This window comes from Pipra filicauda, unplaced genomic scaffold, assembly GCF_003945595.2.
Source record: "Pipra filicauda isolate LSUMZ 115617 unplaced genomic scaffold, ASM394559v2 scaffold462_size518177_pilon, whole genome shotgun sequence".
Classification (NCBI taxonomy): Eukaryota; Metazoa; Chordata; class Aves; order Passeriformes; family Pipridae; genus Pipra; species Pipra filicauda.
The window spans coordinates 271629-288066 of NW_024104601.1; the positions used below are offsets into that span (position 1 = coordinate 271629).

Here is a 16438-nt window from a genome sequence, read left to right on the forward strand (position 1 = left end):
CAGCTCATGTCATTAATGTTGTTCCCCTGTTCCCCCTTCTGCCCTGTTTCACCTTTCATCCCACAGGACCCTGCAGCCATCTCAGACTGATACAGAAAGCCTGGCTCAAGGGCCAGATGCCTTAATGTACATAACAAACCTTGAGTAACACGAATCACTTCAGCAGGGCAGAAAAGATCCTTTAAAAAACAAAGCTACAAAGCCAGAGGACAGGATCAGTACTTGAGGAGCAGGAGGTGATGAGGTATTTCATTGTCTTTATAATCAAAGCACTACCCTGAGCCTGCTACCCAGTAAACAAAAATGGTTCAGCTGCACTCCTAAAGACATGATTTTCACTGAGGTTCCAGGAAATGCTCAGCACTCCTTTTGGGAAACACTAAGAAAAATTACCAAGAAAGTAATGAATTTTAGCTTGTCAGACAGTGACTTAGTCCCTGGCTTACAATCCCAACTGCATAAAGACATTTATCTCCCTCAGGCACCCACTACTCACAGTCCAATTGGCATACTTTACCTTCCTCCTCAAATACCAACCATATTTCTTGTAAAGCCTGCACAAACCACACTGAAATGACACAGATGACATGTAAAAATTAATTTTATTGATGCCCTCGTTGAAGGTTTTATTTGCACCGAACATGCTCAGCAGTAATGTCACCTCAGCAGATGCCACCTGCTCTGGCATTCCTCTGGAGCCCTGGAACCTGCAGCTCCACAGGCAAGATGCCACTCACCCACTCAAGTCTCCATCACCCCCCCCATGGATGCCACCCTTCCTTTAGGGGCTGTCCATGCTGGACTCCACAGCCACACGTGTGTGGTCCCAGCACAGCAGCTCAGGGACGAGTTCTGCTCCCTCAGGGAAAACACCCTGGCATGTGGTGGCCAAGGAGCCTGTTCCAGACACCACCAACAGTGCAGGTGCCTCCCATCTCCTCTTTCTGCTGTACACAGGGAGGTACCACAGGCTGGGGTGGGCACATGGAGCAACAGCTCCTGCACAGGAGATGGTCCCAGTGGGCAACCCTTGAATCCACAGCACCTGACTGGGACAGGAACTGGAATGAGGTAGGACAGGCAGGAACACTACGAAGGTACCAGGTCACAATTATGTCAAAGAAGGACACCAGTGAGCAGGAGAACAGCCTTCATTTGCAATAGGCAAGCAGAGGCAGAGAGAGGTTCCAACAAGTTATAGGACAGTGATTATCTTCATTTACTCACAGCTGCAATTTCCATCAGTGCTGTGTCCTCACAAAAATTCCCCTCCCTGTCTTGTCTGATTCCCCAAGGCAGCTGGGAGAATTCCTACCTTCAAATACTGATAAAATAACCAGAGAAGCAGAATGACACTGAGATGCCACCACACCCCAGTTACAAGATTTGAATGCATTTCAAGTCTGTGTTCAGAGATTTAAGATACTTAACGACCAAGAAGGCTTATGAAGTATCTGCAAGAAGCATCCACTTCTTCCACTCCTCCCTCTGTGGCACCATCCCCAACCTCAGGCTTCTCAACCAGCTATCCTGGGTGGAACAATCTACCCTTCCACTTTCTCCAGCCCCTCTGAGGCAGAGAGGCAAGATGATTTCCCTGCTGCCAAGAACTATACAGCTCTGCACCCTGACACACAGTGATGGAGAAGGGCAGGTGCTCATCCTCACACTGGAGTTGAAGTTTGTGGAAATTCAACTTTGGATCATCTACAAAGGGATAAAAGCCAACCAAAATACAAGGAAGAGGAGATACAAAAGGCAATAAATACCTGGAATTTCCTCTAAGACAGCAAAATGAGGGTGATACAAGCTTAAACAGCTGACTCAGTAATCCCAAGGGACCTGAACACTTCTCCCATCCGCTATTATTCCAAAGACTTCCAAGAGATGAGGTTGTTTCAGGTCAGCCTTACTTTCCCCTGCTTTCCAGCAGTCTGAGCACTTGCTTTCCTGCTCATGCTACTACAGGCAAGGGAGCAACCCTAAACAGATGGATGGGGAAAGAGGCTGCATCCAACAGCCAGGGACAGGGGAAAAGGAGAAGTGCTCTTCCTCGCTGCCAGGATCCTCTAGGTTCGCACTTGGAACTTGCCAGCCTTAGTCATGTATTTGATCCCCTTGAATGGCTTGTACTTCTCCCCATACATGTCCAAGCGATTCACCTTCAGTCCTACAGGCAAACAAACACAGCATGAGACTGGTGCTGCCACAAACAAAGCAGACAGGCCTTCAAGAGAGAGGGACAGAAAGCACAGGGGGAAGTTTTAGCAAGCAGTAAACAGAATAGAGAAAAGCTGACAACTGCCTAATGTCAGAATCATTCTTTACAAACACATCCATACCCTAAAATTCTTTATAGCTCTGTAAGCAGCAAATGCAAGGAAATGTAGGTGAATTGCTTCACAGAGCACCAGAGAGAACAAATCCATGTATCTGTAGTCAAAGCAGACAATTTTTTGCTTGTTTCAGGTAGAATGTACTGTAGAAGGCCTGCAAAGCTACTTCAGCTACCTGCAGAATGGGCACTGGCACAGCAGAGAACATTCCCCTGCTTTACCTGACAGTCACTTACCAGATATAGCCAGCTGCTGAATTTTAAACTGCAGGTTAATGGTGGGGTTTTCATCTGGTTTCGATGTCCCAGCCTGCAGGCTCACGCTGCCCTTCAGGCTTGGCAGCTTCTGGGGGTTTATCTTCCCCACATCCCATGACAGTAACTGAAAGGAACAGAAAATTCAGCAGTGAAACAGAAATGCTGTAACACCCTCTAAAGAAGAGTCCCCTTTCAGTGACAGCTTTTAGTGTTTCTTTGGGAAAAATGTTTTCTTCTTAGTACCTCACCTTTCATATTGGACAGACACATATTGGACAGACACAGGCTTAAGGAGCAGATACCTCCCCAAAGCTTTCCATGAATGATATTTCCACTACTTGTGCTAAAGGCCCCATGGACAAGCCCATCAGATTTAAATTTAAATGAACTCAAACAACAAAACCAGAACACCCCAAACCAAATCAAAACCCACCAAAACCCTCAGTGTTTGCCAAGGACCAAGTCTAACATGCAGCACCAGGCATGACAACCAGATATGCAGAAGTTTGTAAGGCATCCACCAGAGCCATCACACAATACCAGTGCTGGCATTTGCTTCACACACCAAATAACCAGAACTATGATCCACTCAGACACCCAGCTATTTGTTGTGGGGATTGAGGAAACTTCTAGTATGCAATTGTTCAGAAAAAGAAAAGATAGCACCCCATCCCAGAAAAGGATCCTGCCTTCAGCAAAGCAGTGTTCCTGGAAATGTCCATGGAAGCAGGAACAGCTCGACTGCATTTTCTTAAAAAGTAAAAAAACCCCAGTGTCTAATTTCTACCTCTGCTCTCACCTTTGTAACTGGATCAAAGACATGTGTTCCCTGAGAGGGTGTAAGGGTCATATTTAACACACTTTTTGGCATCTGGCTGGTGACCATCACTCCCTCCACAGTCTTGCCCATGGTCTGCTTGGGCCCCACGGTGATCTCGAAGCGCCCCAGGGAGCTGCTGTCACGGAAACTGATGTTGTGCTTCACGTAGACGGGAATTGCCACCAGACTGGAACAGAGACAGAAAGTCCTTGTCCATCTCCTGCCTTCGTATTTGCTTTTCCCGATGCACTGAGAACATTGGGAACCAATCTCCTTAACAGAGAAGGAAATCCTACACCCGTTTGCTTGGTCTAAGGGCAAAGTTGGAACCCCATTCTCAAGTCTTAATTACAATTCTTTTCACCTTGTTTTATTCTAAAAGCTTTTTATAAGCACGGGAAATCAACAGCTTGATTACTCCCTACTGCTTAACTCCTTCCCTCTCTAGTTTGTTTGTCTGCTACTAGTCTTTGAAAAATGCTGGCTGACCAAAAAGAAATTACAGAATCACTGCTCCAAACAAGGAGAAAACGTGTTTTATAAAAGGAAAAATGCAAGTTATCGTGCCCCTCTACTTCATTTGGCACAACACACCACCTGATCTTTAAAAGTTCCCTTTTTTTTATCCTCTCCCTGGCCAGAAAGATCCAAATTTCATAACTCACAGCACTACATTCATCACCTACTTCTGAGCACTGACATGGTAGGAGAGCAAGCGAAAATTCCCGTCCGGTGGAATGAAGGAGAGAATCCTTTCCGACTCCCAGCGCTTGAACCGCACGCAGGGGTGGAAGCTGACATCGTCCAGCAGCCGAGGGTTCTGCAGCAGAGACAGCACGAGGGTTGTGAGGGCAGTGCCACCTCAAATCCTCTGCTCCTCAGCTCCTGTCCCTGAAGGGCCACCGTGTGACACTCTGACCACTGAAGGTGTCTGCACTGCGACACGGGACACTCTTTGGTGCTGCTGTACCCGGCTGAAAGCAGCACTCAGCAACCTCTATCCTTTCTCAGGGTAACTTTTATCCTATTTTAGAAAATTTAGTCATGTTGAATACTTGCATTGATACGTACTCATGAAAAAGATGGCCCTTCATATCTGCCTAAAGCACCACTAAAGACTCAAATACTTAGTCACAGCACACACAAACAGTGCTTTTAAACAAAGAACCTGAAAATACAATTTTTAGGCTCAAAGTTGCTGAGGTTCACTATGAGTTCCCATTGTCATTTCTTTCTCTTTCTGTTTGGCATACCCAGAGTCTGATGTGCTGGACTCTGTCAGTGTAAGACAGATCTTAGCAGGGGGGCTGGGAAATGCTTTTCAAATTACTTCAGTAAAAATACATCCTTGAGCTTTACCATAAAGGAGAGGGTAAGGTCTGGCATCCCAGTCAGCTTGACACAAGCATCAATCACCCCTTGGATTTCAGCAGTAATCGTGGAACCTGCAACCATAAAGCAAACAGGTGGTTATGTGAACCTGGTCAAAAAAATCCCAAAGTGGAAAAACCCTCAGTGGGGAGGAAGGAAATCTATTGTCTTTATGAAATGTCATGGTTCATTATGTTGCCTGCTCAACATTTTTCTCATTCCCAATGACTTCTCTAGAAGATGCAAACAATTAAGAACAACAGACACTAGCAATGTCCATTTTAATGGCCAAAGACAGTATCTCCCAAATCTAACAAGACTAAGATGCACAAATAGTAAAGAGAAAGAATATTTGCTCATCTTCTATTTTCCCAATATAAAATTGCTTAGGAGACCTCAAGAACAAGGACAAGTGAACATCGTGGTACCTCTGTGAAATGTTTGACTGAGCAGCACGTACAGGATGGCAACAATCCAGAGTAAAACAGAAACAGAGCTTCCCACACTTGGAGGAAGGCGACCCTCTTCGAAAACCCACCTCTCTCTCCAGGCACTGTCAGGACAAGTCACCCTCGTGTCAGCCAGGAGCAGCTTCCATACCTGATTTGTCGATGATGGCATCGATCTCCTCAATCACATCAAAATAGGCCTCGTTGTTGGTGTATTTGACACCAGTACGTCTCCAAGGCACCACTGAGAGCTGCCCAGTGGGAAGCTGGTCACCCACATTAGTGCTTCCTGGAAAAAGAAAGGCAACCACAACCCCCCCAGACGTCAGACAGTGCTCCAGAACAAGTCCCCTGACCTACAGAACTTAATTGTGATTAACCCTCGAGTGCCTGTTTCTTTGTAGGGGGGCAATTACTCTTGGAGACCCACTGTATTCTAGAGTTTACATCTCTCTTACACCCAGCTCTAAAACACACCACAGTAAGGCACGGGCAAGTGTTAACACGTGGGGATGTGTAAACCCACAGCACACTGACATCCTGCACGTCAGGGCACGGTTGGAACTGGAGATGTAATCTGACTGTAAACCAACCCAAAACCAAACCAAAACCAAAGTGCAGCTGGTGCTGGAATTGGAAGGAACCCCAAGCAAAGCACTAACACACCTGTGCTGCAGTTTAGAATGGCAGGGAACATAAACTTCCCTCACCCATGTCCTAATTCACTTCTGCATGAATATTGCACGTGGGCTTCCCAGTCTATCTGTGTTTTGATTCCCTGTACCTGTGATGGTGTTGACGACTGTCCGCAGGATAGTGGGAGGTTTTATCAGTTCCTTAAGAATATTAGACTCTGTTGCCAATGGAAAGCCATTGTCCAGCATCTCCTCCAGCACCTCATAAACCACCACAACATTGTCCTTGATTATCACCTCTGAACACACGCCAAAATAATCCTGTGCAAAAGAAATAATTACTCAACAATTGCTGAAAGAGAATCTTCTGATCATTCAGTCCTGTGTCCCCCCCCAGGAATAAATCCAGCTGCTTCTTGGAGGAGGTGGAACAACACTGAAACTCCAGGTTCTACGAGCACAGCAGACAGACTGACCACTCCAGCAGACATGTGCAGCTCTGAGCACCCTCTGCCACTGCCCCACTAAGCTGCCAAATCCCTGCATCAGCACTCCCAATTAATTCAGCAATTTTTAAAACTGAACATTTAATTTCCTTACAGTCTTACTCTATGTGGACTTCACACATCTTTCAGGAGAGAGCACAAACACACACCTGAGCTGCTGGTTAGTTACAGCAATTTAGGAGATCAGACATTCTGCACAAAGCATGAGTAATAACAGACTGTGACAGCAGAGAACTCCTGTCCTGCACTACAAGCACTATTTCTTTTTCAGACACATCAGATTTTAATAAATGGTCAGGACAGTGAAGACACACATCTTGTACCTCAAGAAAAAGCAAAACCTAAAGGTCTGACAGGATCTCTTTTTGGCCTGAACAGCCAATCCACAGTGAAACAGAACTCAGAATACACTCACATTTTGACTGGCATCTGGAAGGAAGAGCTCACATGACACTTGTTTGACCAAGCACCACATTTCCTGTGTTCTGTCAGGATGCTGGTCACAAGACATCTCAAATCTGGGCAACACAACCCTGCTGTTGGCAGGCAGAAGGACAGACATCTTCACCATTTTCTTACATGGACCATGTCCACCAGAGCCCAGAGGGAACAGGGTTGCTCTGGGGCAGCCCCTACGACCCACCGTTTAGGAGGATTCCAAGGAGCATCCCTGGATGTGAGCACAGGGGCTGGGTGTCACTGACTGACTAAAGCACGTCAAAAAGCTCCCTGTGAGAACAAGGTCAGCTTGGTCTTAGTTCCAGCTGCCAGAACAGAAACACCGACTGCTGAAAGGTCCTTCCCCTGAGCGCGGGTGGTCCCGAAGCCATCGTAATTCCAGGCAGTAAATCCCCAACCACCGCAAGCCCTCGTCTGTCCCCTCGCCAAGGCGGGATGCGAGTGAAGTGACGGGCAAGCAGAGCGACCCTGTCACGGCTGCGGCACCGAAGGGCTCTGCCCGCCCGCCCAGCCCGCGGGACCCGCACCTGGAACGTGTCCACGACGCGGTGCAGGAACTCGATGACGAAGAGCGGCGGCACCTCGCTCTGGATGACGGCCACGAAGAAGATCTTGTGGCGGTACACGCTGAGCAGGTAGTGGTGCGGCGTGGGGATCACGGGCGGCACGTTCTCCGCCTCCGAGGCCCGCTCCTGCGCCTCGAAGAAGTAGTCACAGACCGAGCGGCTCACCACGCTCTTCCAGTGCTTCTCCAGGAAGATGTCCCCGGCGGCGTTGATCAGGAACAGGCTGTGGATCATGGCTGCGCTGGGATGGGGGGCGGTGGGACTGGGGCTGGGCTGAGCCGGGATGGGCTGGGCCGGGCTGGGGGGCGGTGGGACTGGGGCTGGGGCTGGGCCGGGCTGGGCCGAGCTGATCTGAACTGATCTGAGCTGATCTGAGCTGATCTGAACTGATCTGAACTGATCTGAGCTGATCTGAGCTGATCTGAGCTCTCCCGGGCCGGGCTCGGCTGGGCCGGAGCGAGTCCCCCGCGCGCGCTCCCGGCACAGGCCCCGCCCCCCGGCGCGCGGACAGACACGCCCCGGGCTCTGTGGGCGGGGCCGGCAGCGAGCGCTGCTATTGGCCGGCGGGAGGCGCGCGCCCGGTGACGCACAGGGCGGTGCGCGCGCGGCGGCGGGAGCGGGGTCGGGAGCGCGCCCGGCAGCGCCCACGGGGGTCGCGGCCCGGCCCCCCCAGCCCCTCACGGGCCCTCAGGGGTCCCTGTTCCAGAGCTGAGCTCGGGGATGTTCCAGAGCTGAGCTCAGGGATGGTCGAGATGAGACCTCAGGGATGTTCCAGAGCTGAGCTCGGGGATAGTCTTTGACACATGGGAGTGACCCGGCCTTGCAGCGAGGAGCAGCCGGGGGAATGATCTCCACTGTATTATTTTCCTGGTCTGTTCAGCACGGAGGAGTAACACCCCTGAAATCACGACCCAGCTGGCACGAAAGTGACAGTTGTCGTGCAAAATTTACCTGAACTCTGCCAAATGATTCCTTTGCGCGATTAGAACAGATGTTTCATGTTCACAGAGCCGATCCCTGGACTTGTGAGTCATGCAGATGCCATTACAAATGATTTTCCTCCTACACTGTTGGGAACAAATAGAGAACCAACAGGAAAGCGGCCCTTTGTACCCTGCTAAAGCAGCTGTCTGAGCACACAGCCCTTGTCACAGGGGAAAGGAGGTCACAGGTCCCTCACTGCTCCAGGGGCAGGTTTACTTTTAACACAAAGACATTGTAAAGATTATCATATCAGTCCAGGAGGCTCTTGGAGACTGTATTAATGGGAGTCATAGAGATACCACAGACAGAACACAGTTAGACTGACAACAACATAAAGCCTTTATACATTTGGTTCTCCATGAAACACAAACCTTTCTGTTTTTAACCTGGACCTTAAAATCAACAGTCACGGGCATAGGTAAGGAGTGCCCGCTCTCCGAGCTAAATGGTATCATTATTTCAGAGTTCATCGCTTCGGGATCTTTAAAAGCCCAGACTCGCGGTTCCCAGCGCAAGCTTAATTAGGGCTAAGAGAGGGATTTCCTGCTTTCCAGGATACGGGCATCCATCGAGCGCCAAACGGCCCCCCGAGCCCTCCCGCGGCCCTGCCCGTTCCCTCACTCCATCCCGGTTCCCTCACTCCATCCCGGTTCCCTCACTCCATCCCGGTTCCCTCACTCCATCCCGGTTCCCTCACTCCATCCCGGTTCCCCCGGTCGGTCCCGGTTCCCTCACTCCATCCCGGTTCCCTCGGTCCATCCCGGTTCCCTCATTCCATCCCGGTTCCCTCACTCCATCCCGGTTCCCTCGGTCCATCCCGGTTCCCTCGGTCCATCCCAGTTCCCTCACTCCATCCCGGTTCCCTCAGTCCATCCCGGTTCCCTCATTCCATCCCGGTTCCCTCAGTCCATCCCGGTTCCCTCACTCCATCCCGGTTCCCTCACTCCATCCCGGTTCCCTCAGTCCATCCCGGTTCCCTCAGTCCATCCCGGTTCCCTCACTCCATCCCGGTTCCCTCAGTCCATCCCGGTTCCCCCGGTCGGTCCCGGTTCCCTCACTCCATCCTGGTTCCCTCACTCCATCCCGGTTCCCCCGGTCGGTCCCGGTTCCCTCGGTCGGTCCCGGTTCCCTCACTCCATCCCGGTTCCCTCACTCCATCCCGGTTCCCTCATTCCATCCCAGTTCCCTCAGTCCATCCCGGTTCCCTCGGTCCATCCCGGTTCCCTCGGTCCATCCCGGTTCCCTCAGTCCATCCCGGTTCCCTCGGTCCATCCCGGTTCCCCCGGTCGATCCCGGTTCCCTCGGTCCATCCCGGTTCCCTCAGTCCATCCCGGTTCCCTCAGTCTATCCCGGTTCCCCCAGTCCATCCCGGTTCCCTCACTCCATCCCGGTTCCCTCACTCCATCCCGGTTCCCCCGGTCGATCCCGGTTCCCTCACTCCATCCCGGTTCCCTCGGTCCATCCCGGTTCCCTCACTCCATCCCGGTTCCCTCACTCCATCCCGGTTCCCTCATTCCATCCCGGTTCCCTCAGTCCATCCCGGTTCCCTCAGTCCATCCCGGTTCCCCCGGTCGGTCCCGGTTCCCTCACTCCATCCCGGTTCCCTCACTCCATCCCGGTTCCCCCGGTCGGTCCCTCTGTCCCGGCCCCGCCCCCTCAGCCCTTGGCCCCGCCCCCGGTGCCGCAGCCGCGGCTCCTCAGCGCCCCCCGGCGGCCGCGCGCGCCCCTCCGCGCTGTTCCCGCGCCCCCCCCTCCCCCCGCGGGCTGTTCCGGCCCGCGCCGCCCCCCCCTCCCCGCCCGCCGCAGCGCGCCGGGCCCAAGATGGCCGCCGTGTCAGTTTCGGGCTTCGCCGCCGTCCGGCCTTCGCCCGCCGGGGCCCGGCGCTCGCGGACCTCGGTGAGTAGCGCCGGCGGGGCGGCGCCGACCGGGGCGGCTGGCGCCGGGGGACTCGGGGGCGGGCGGCCGGCGGGCCCCGCGGGCTGGGGACGGGGAAGGCCCGGCGGGCGCTCCAGGCTCGCGGCCTGTTCCGGCCCCGCCGCCGCTCTGCGCCAGGCCCGGCCCCGCCGCCCGCTCCCGCGGCGCTCACCGGGCCCGCAACCCGGGCGGGCGGCGGCCGCGGCGCGGCGCGGGGGAGGCGGGCGGAGCGGCCGGGCGGCCGCGGGCTGAGCCGCGCTCCGCGCCCGGCGCGGGAGGAGAGCGCGGCCGGGGCGGCCGCGGGCCCGGCCGTGCCGCTGCGAGGAGCCGGCCGGGCTGCACCGCCCGGGTCCGGGAGCGCGGGGAGCGGCGCGGGGCCCGGCGGGCGGCCGCGGCTGCGGCGCGCCGCTCCCGATGCCGCCGGTGCGGGTCCCCGTGCCGGGGCAGTGCCCCCTCGGGGCGCGGGACCCGCCCGCCGTGCGGAGGGGGACGGGCGGTAGCAGGTGCAGGGGCCGCTTGTCACGGCGAGAGCGAGCGGGAGAGAGACCCCGGTGCCGGGACCGTCCCGGTGCGGCCGGGCCTGGCCGGGCGGTTACGTAACCCCTGCGCACGGAGCTGTGCCGGGAGCGGGCTCGGCATCCCCCGGGCTCGGCATCCCCCGGGCTCGGCATCCCCCGGGCCCCGCCGTCCCGGCGGGCAGCGGCACCGAGCGAGCGCAGCTCCGCTCGGGCAGGAGGGCACGTCTCGGGGACCATTTTCCCCTTCACCTCTGTTGGAGAGAACTCTAGACAAGCACCGCGTCCTTCCCGCTCTGGAAGCCGGTCGGGATCTCTCCGGGACCGGCCGTGTGGAGCTGTGCTGTCGAGTCTGATGTCTTTGGAAATGCCTTGTGTGTGTTGATAGATTCTTCAGTGCTTACTGGAAAGGAGAACGGGAAAACTGTGGTGACAACTTAGCTCTTGTCTAAAACTTCGCTTGCAGAAAATCGTTATTCCTTGTGATAAACAGTTTACAGACTCTTCTGGGTTACTGTGCTCCTGCAGTAGAACTTCAGCACAACAGACTGTTATCACATTTAGAAAAGGCCTTTGTTAAAGATAACTATTAAATGCTCTGAAGTAGAGCCTCATACCCTTTCATTAGCATCTTTAATTAGCAGTGTCATAAGCATTCCTTCTTCACTGTGCATGGTCACCTGTTACTGTGTCCTCAAGTGTTTTCAGATTGCCTCATCTATACTGAAAATTACATTGCATTCTTTTTTTCTATGGTCTCTGAAAGTGGAACGTTTGATTACAATCTCCAGCTGTGTCTTCGCTTTTTTTTCTTTATGGAACAACTGTCATAGCTTTTCTTAGCAGAAGGCAAACAGACCTATGATTACACTCCTGGAAGAGCTCTGAAAGTTTCTTGCTGTTTGCACAAGACTCTTGGCTATTCCCGCCTTCTGCTGAGGTTTCAGGCAGTGTCTTCCATGTGCAAAAATGAAGAGACCTGCAGCTTTTTTAACATCTTTGTTGCGGTTTTCTTTTTTCCCCCAAGTATTAAGTTGTGCTCAGCAGTGATATAAAACTTGGTATAGAATTTATACTGATTTATTGATCAAAATGGAAAGGACACAGCCTTTTTCTGTGGGTTGAATGGAGATGCTTCAGTGTTAAAGTCTGCTTTTACTAGTAGTGAAGATAAAACCTGAAGTATTACTTGAGTATTTCAGAGCTGTAGTAGTGGCTTAAAACTCTGCTATGTGTTTAATGAATTAATATTGTCTGCTGCTTTTTTTTTCCTTCTTAACTGTTCTTTGGAAACGTCTCTCTCCTTGTTTTCTTCCAGGCCTAACGTTACAGTTCCTGTGATTGTGAGTGTGCAGATCAGAAGCTGAGGTGAGAAATGCTGAGATCTTTGTGCCTCTGTGGAAAAACCTTCCGTGAAGTTGTCAGGGGGTTATTGGAAGGAGTGCAGAAGTTTCTAATAGTTTTCTTTCCTTCCCTTCAGTGTGCAGACAAATGATGTTCGAGCCCAGGGGATTGCCTCAGAGCAGACAAGGTGCATGCTATGGTTAGCTGCCTCCCAGCGCTCGAGGGGCTCTTTTCTCGTCGTGTGACACTCGCTCAGCACCGGGATAAAGGATAACGACTCTATGGATATACAGAATCCTTCACCATGGTAAAACTCGCCAACCCGCTGTACACAGAGTGGATTTTGGAGGCAATCAAAAAGGTAAAGAAGCAGAAACAGCGTCCTTCGGAGGAGAGGATATGCAATGCAGTGTCGTCTTCTCATGGCCTGGACCGCAAAACTGTTCTGGAACAGTTAGAGCTGAGTGTTAAAGATGGAACTATTTTAAAAGTGTCCAACAAGGGTCTCAACTCCTACAAGGATCCTGATAACCCTGGGAGAATAGCACTTCCGAAGCCTCGGAATCATGGCAAGTTGGATGGTAAACCAAATGTGGACTGGAATAAACTCATCAAGCGGGCGATTGAGGGCTTGGCTGAGTCCAGTGGCTCATCCCTGAAGAACATTGAGCGCTTTCTGAAAGGTCAGAAAGATGTGTCTGCATTGTTTGGGGGCAGTGCTGCCTCCATTTTTCACCAGCAATTACGATTAGCTGTCAAACGTGCTGTTGGCCATGGCAGGCTCCTTAAAGATGGACCTCTCTACCAGCTCAACACTAAAGCAACTACTAATGCTGATGGGAAGGAGAGCTTTGAGTCTCTTTCCTGTCTCCCTCCAGTGTGTCTCCTTCCCCATGAAAAGGATAAGGTAAGACACGGTTTTTGCCTGGGCATTTTCTTGTGATTGATGAGATGTGACGATACAGAGTCCCAGTCTGAGGTCAGTGGTTTGTTTAAGTTGCATCTGGTAAGTTAAAAGTTACTAATGTGCATTTAGGATCCTACTGTGTCCAAATTTCTAAGCAGGATCACAGGAGGTGCAATGGATTGCAATTTGTACTTTGAACAGAAAACTGCAAAGGAGCTGCTGTGGGGAATTTACCTCCTAACTTCTGTACAGTGGAACTGCATGGATGGTAACAGGCTTACCAGTTGTGTTAGCAAAACATAGGAGGTAAAGCCTCCTCTCTTTAAGGTGAGGTGGATTTGCTAAACAAATTTGAGATGATCTCTTACTTTCACATTTTTATTTGACTGCCAGTTCACCTTCTCATTTGAATTCAGGTAACACAGTGAAGTGCTGATTAGCAATTACCACCCAGTGCTGTCTTAGAGGCTTTCTTTGTTCATAATGAGCAAATCCCTTTCTGTCCCAGAACCACTTTGTGGTGAAATAGGAAGAAACTTGGTCTAGTGGACGGGAGTTGGGTATGGATGTTTTTTAAGGTCCCCACCCAAAGCATTCTATGATCTAGAGAGCGTGGAGATGCTGGGATGAGCACTCAGGGACTTCTGTACCCTGTGCCACTGCCCCCCCATTTTACATGTAGTTCATTATACAAAACAAAGGACTTTTCTATTGCTTTCTCTTATTTCTTCCCTCCCTTTCTGCCATCCTTCTGCATGCCTAAGGTCGTTGATCCTCCACTCCAACCTCAAGATGAAGTTGTTGGAGTGAAATTCATACCCACTCAGTATCTTTCCATTCTTTCTGCTGCTGTGGGTGCAAAGTAAAGCAGAAGTTTGTCTTTTTTATTTTTTGAAGATCAATTTGCCAGTCATTCCTATATTTGCACCACTAGTGTCCAGGACATCTAGAATGTAAAAACTATGTTTTCTATTCATAAAAGATACGTTTTTCAGCAGAATTGGAATTTCTTGTTGTAAATATCCTGTTCTGGGATGAGTTCTTTGCGTCTGTGCTGCTCCTGTTTTCTGGAGAGCTTCACTCTCTGGTGAGAGGGCTGCTTTATAATCTGTTAGGGTTTGAAGATTTGAAACCACTGTAGGAGTCTTTTTCCTAAAACAAAATCTGCACAGCTGTTTTATCACCAGTAAAGTTTCTCTGAAGTTCTAATTTAACTGTGGGAGGGCTACTGTGGCCACAGTACTTATCTAGTCAGTGTTGTGTTGTGGGCTGGTGTCACATAGGAAGTCAGGATCACTATGCTGAGAATTCCAGCAGCTTCCTCCATCCTTTTTTCAAGTGCTCTGTCTACAAATGTTTCCTGTGTACATCTGCAGCTCTATCTGTAATGAGATCAGTATAGCTGTAAAACGTTATGAAAACTGGATGTAAGCAAGCCTGGCACATGAGGTGGCTGGACTGAGAGTGCTGGTGGCAGTGGAAAATATTAGCTGTGCATATTATTATTAACACAGTCTGTCTGACAGGCCGTGCAGGCTCCTTGGGAAGTGCCAAAACTCAGGACCCATTGATATCCTTTGAGATAAATTGTTCCCTGCACTTTTCTTAAAGTGATATATCAGAGTGGTGAATGATGATATGAGGTGTCATAAATACTGAATTTGGTCTGGGATTTGTTTTTTTGTCCCTCTGGGGAAAATCTGTGTGTGGAGTTGTTGTGTGTGTGTCTGGGTTGTTAGATATGCTCTCTGATATGTTCCCACCTGTTCAGATCTGAGCAGCTTGAACACTGGAAGGATTGTTGGTAGCAGGAGAATGCACAGTAGCCATAGTAGAAATTCTGCAGGGGATTTCTTCAGTAAATTCTTCTGAATATTTTTGTCTTTAGTGGAATATAGTCGGTACAGATTCTTTGGGAGTATTGTGACAATGTTTCTCTTGATTCTTAGAAGAGCCTTGTCAGTAACATGAACAAAAAAGTTCAACCTCCCAAATCTGAGAAATCCTAACAGTCTGCTGTTAATCTTTTATCCTTGCACTGTTTGATCTTTGACATGCATTTAAGAACTCTCCATATATGATCCAAATTTATGAATCTTAAAGGTGCAATATTTTTTTCCTTTCCTTTATTCAAGTGTAGCATCCACTCAGCTGCCAGTCGGTCTGACAGCACTGGCACTGGCACTGTTGGATATCTAGCAGTGGACATTCAGTTCTGGATATTTTCTCTGTATTATGGAATTGAGCACCTTGCATGAGATCTGTAAAGCTGAAGCTTAAATTTTTTAATCAAAATAAACATAAAGCAGCACTAGGGAAGCTTTGTTTAGTAAATACTGTTTGATCTTATTTTTTATCTCGGTGTTCTGTGAATACCACATTCTAGTGTTCAAGGGCAAAAGACCTGGCAAGTTGTCCTGGTTTACTGGGTAGTAATGACATGCTGCTGACATTATGGTTTTGAAATCCCTGGCCTAAAAACACTACTTGGATGAAAACAAGCAAACAGAAAAAACCCCTCCTGATGGGCTGAGCTCACTGCTGAAATTTGCTTATCTGATAGTGACAGTGGCCTACAAAAGGAGAGTAGTCTTTAATTTCAGTTTTAAAGCTTTAGGGAAGTGGCCTTTCCTTTCTTTTCAGTTTCCTGAAAAGTAGTTTAGAAGGGAAAATGTGAGTTGAGCTATTTCTGTATTACTTGTTCTGGACAAAAAATTTGTTATTTGCTAGTGGTGGTTCAGAAGAACAGTTTTATCATTTGTGGGCATGACTCTCTTGACCATGGCTCCAATAAATAAGGGCTGCTGTCACCAAACAGCAAACACCACTGCTCACCCCCCACAGGGGGATGGGGAGAGAATCGGGGAAAAACCAGTGAAATTCATGGGTTGAGATAAAGACAGTTTAATAAGACAGGAAAGGCAGGGAAAATAATAGCAATGATGGTAAAATAATTCAAACCTCCCCAACAGGTGCTGCCCAGGGCAGTTGCTGAGCACCTGCTGCCCGAGGGGCTGGCAGTGCCCAGCCAGCTCCCCCAGGCCATGGCACCAGATGGTCTGGAATATCCCTGGGGACAGGCTGGGTCCCATCCCAGCTCCTCACTGGGGGGTGAGGAGCTGGAAAGTCCTTGACTTGGTGTAAGCCCTGCTCAGCAGCAACTGAAACATCGGGGTGTTATCCAGAGTATTCTCATCCTGGAAAGCACAGCCCTGGAGAGTGAGCACTGTGCCACCACACCAGGACAGCTGTTTGGGGTTCAGACAGTGGGACTGGTGAACACTGTGCCACCACACCAGGACAGCTGTTTGGGGTTCATACATGGGACTGGTGAACACTGTGCCACCACACCAGGACAGCTGTTTGGGGTTCATA

General features: G+C 50.5%; 2 protein-coding genes across 5 annotated transcripts in view; one reads left to right on the plus strand and one right to left on the minus strand.

Moving 5' to 3' along the window:
• Positions 1-583: 583 nt before the first annotated feature.
• AP3M2 (adaptor related protein complex 3 subunit mu 2) lies at positions 584-7777 on the minus strand. 2 transcript variants are annotated; one of them, XM_027744311.2, is made up of 9 exons: positions 7698-7759; positions 7361-7645; positions 6018-6189; positions 5385-5522; positions 4773-4858; positions 4100-4233; positions 3393-3600; positions 2573-2717; positions 584-2170 (listed from the first exon to the last, which is right to left on the minus strand). In XM_027744311.2, exons 2-9 carry the CDS (start codon positions 7631-7633, stop codon positions 2070-2072), a joined length of 1257 nt encoding a protein of 418 aa, XP_027600112.1. In that variant the 5' UTR covers positions 7634-7645; positions 7698-7759; the 3' UTR covers positions 584-2069. The 2 variants fall into 2 exon arrangements, with proteins under 2 accessions (XP_027600112.1, XP_027600111.1); XM_027744310.2 differs by having other exon boundaries at positions 7361-7777.
• Positions 7778-10201: 2424 nt separating this feature from the next.
• KAT6A (lysine acetyltransferase 6A) overlaps positions 10202-16438 on the plus strand; it is a 32276-nt gene continuing 26039 nt past the window's right edge. For 2 of the 3 annotated variants that reach the window (XR_003545147.2, XM_027744318.2), the window contains exons 1-3: positions 10209-10279; positions 12131-12180; positions 12293-13063. Coding sequence is in view for 2 of the 3 variants with exons in the window: in XM_027744318.2 (XP_027600119.1) it covers positions 12461-13063 (603 nt within the window). In the remaining variant the exon portion in view is untranslated. Of the gene's footprint in view, positions 10280-12130; positions 12181-12292; positions 13064-16438 lie in introns of all 3 variants that reach the window. The other variant, XM_027744319.2, reaches the window with a different exon arrangement.

Bases quoted from the DNA above. Each gene is read 5' to 3' on its own strand.
- AP3M2 (XM_027744310.2), bottom strand. From the start codon at position 7,633: ATGATCCACAGCCTGTTCCTGATCAACGCCGCCGGGGACATCTTCCTG. The intron at 4,859-5,384 runs GTATGGAAGCTG...TTATGGTTGCAG, and splicing joins TGCCATCATCGACAAATCAG to GTTCCACGATTACTGCTGAA. The intron at 2,718-3,392 runs GTGAGAGCAGAG...TGTTCCTTTCAG, and splicing joins TCTTTGATCCAGTTACAAAG to TTACTGTCATGGGATGTGGG.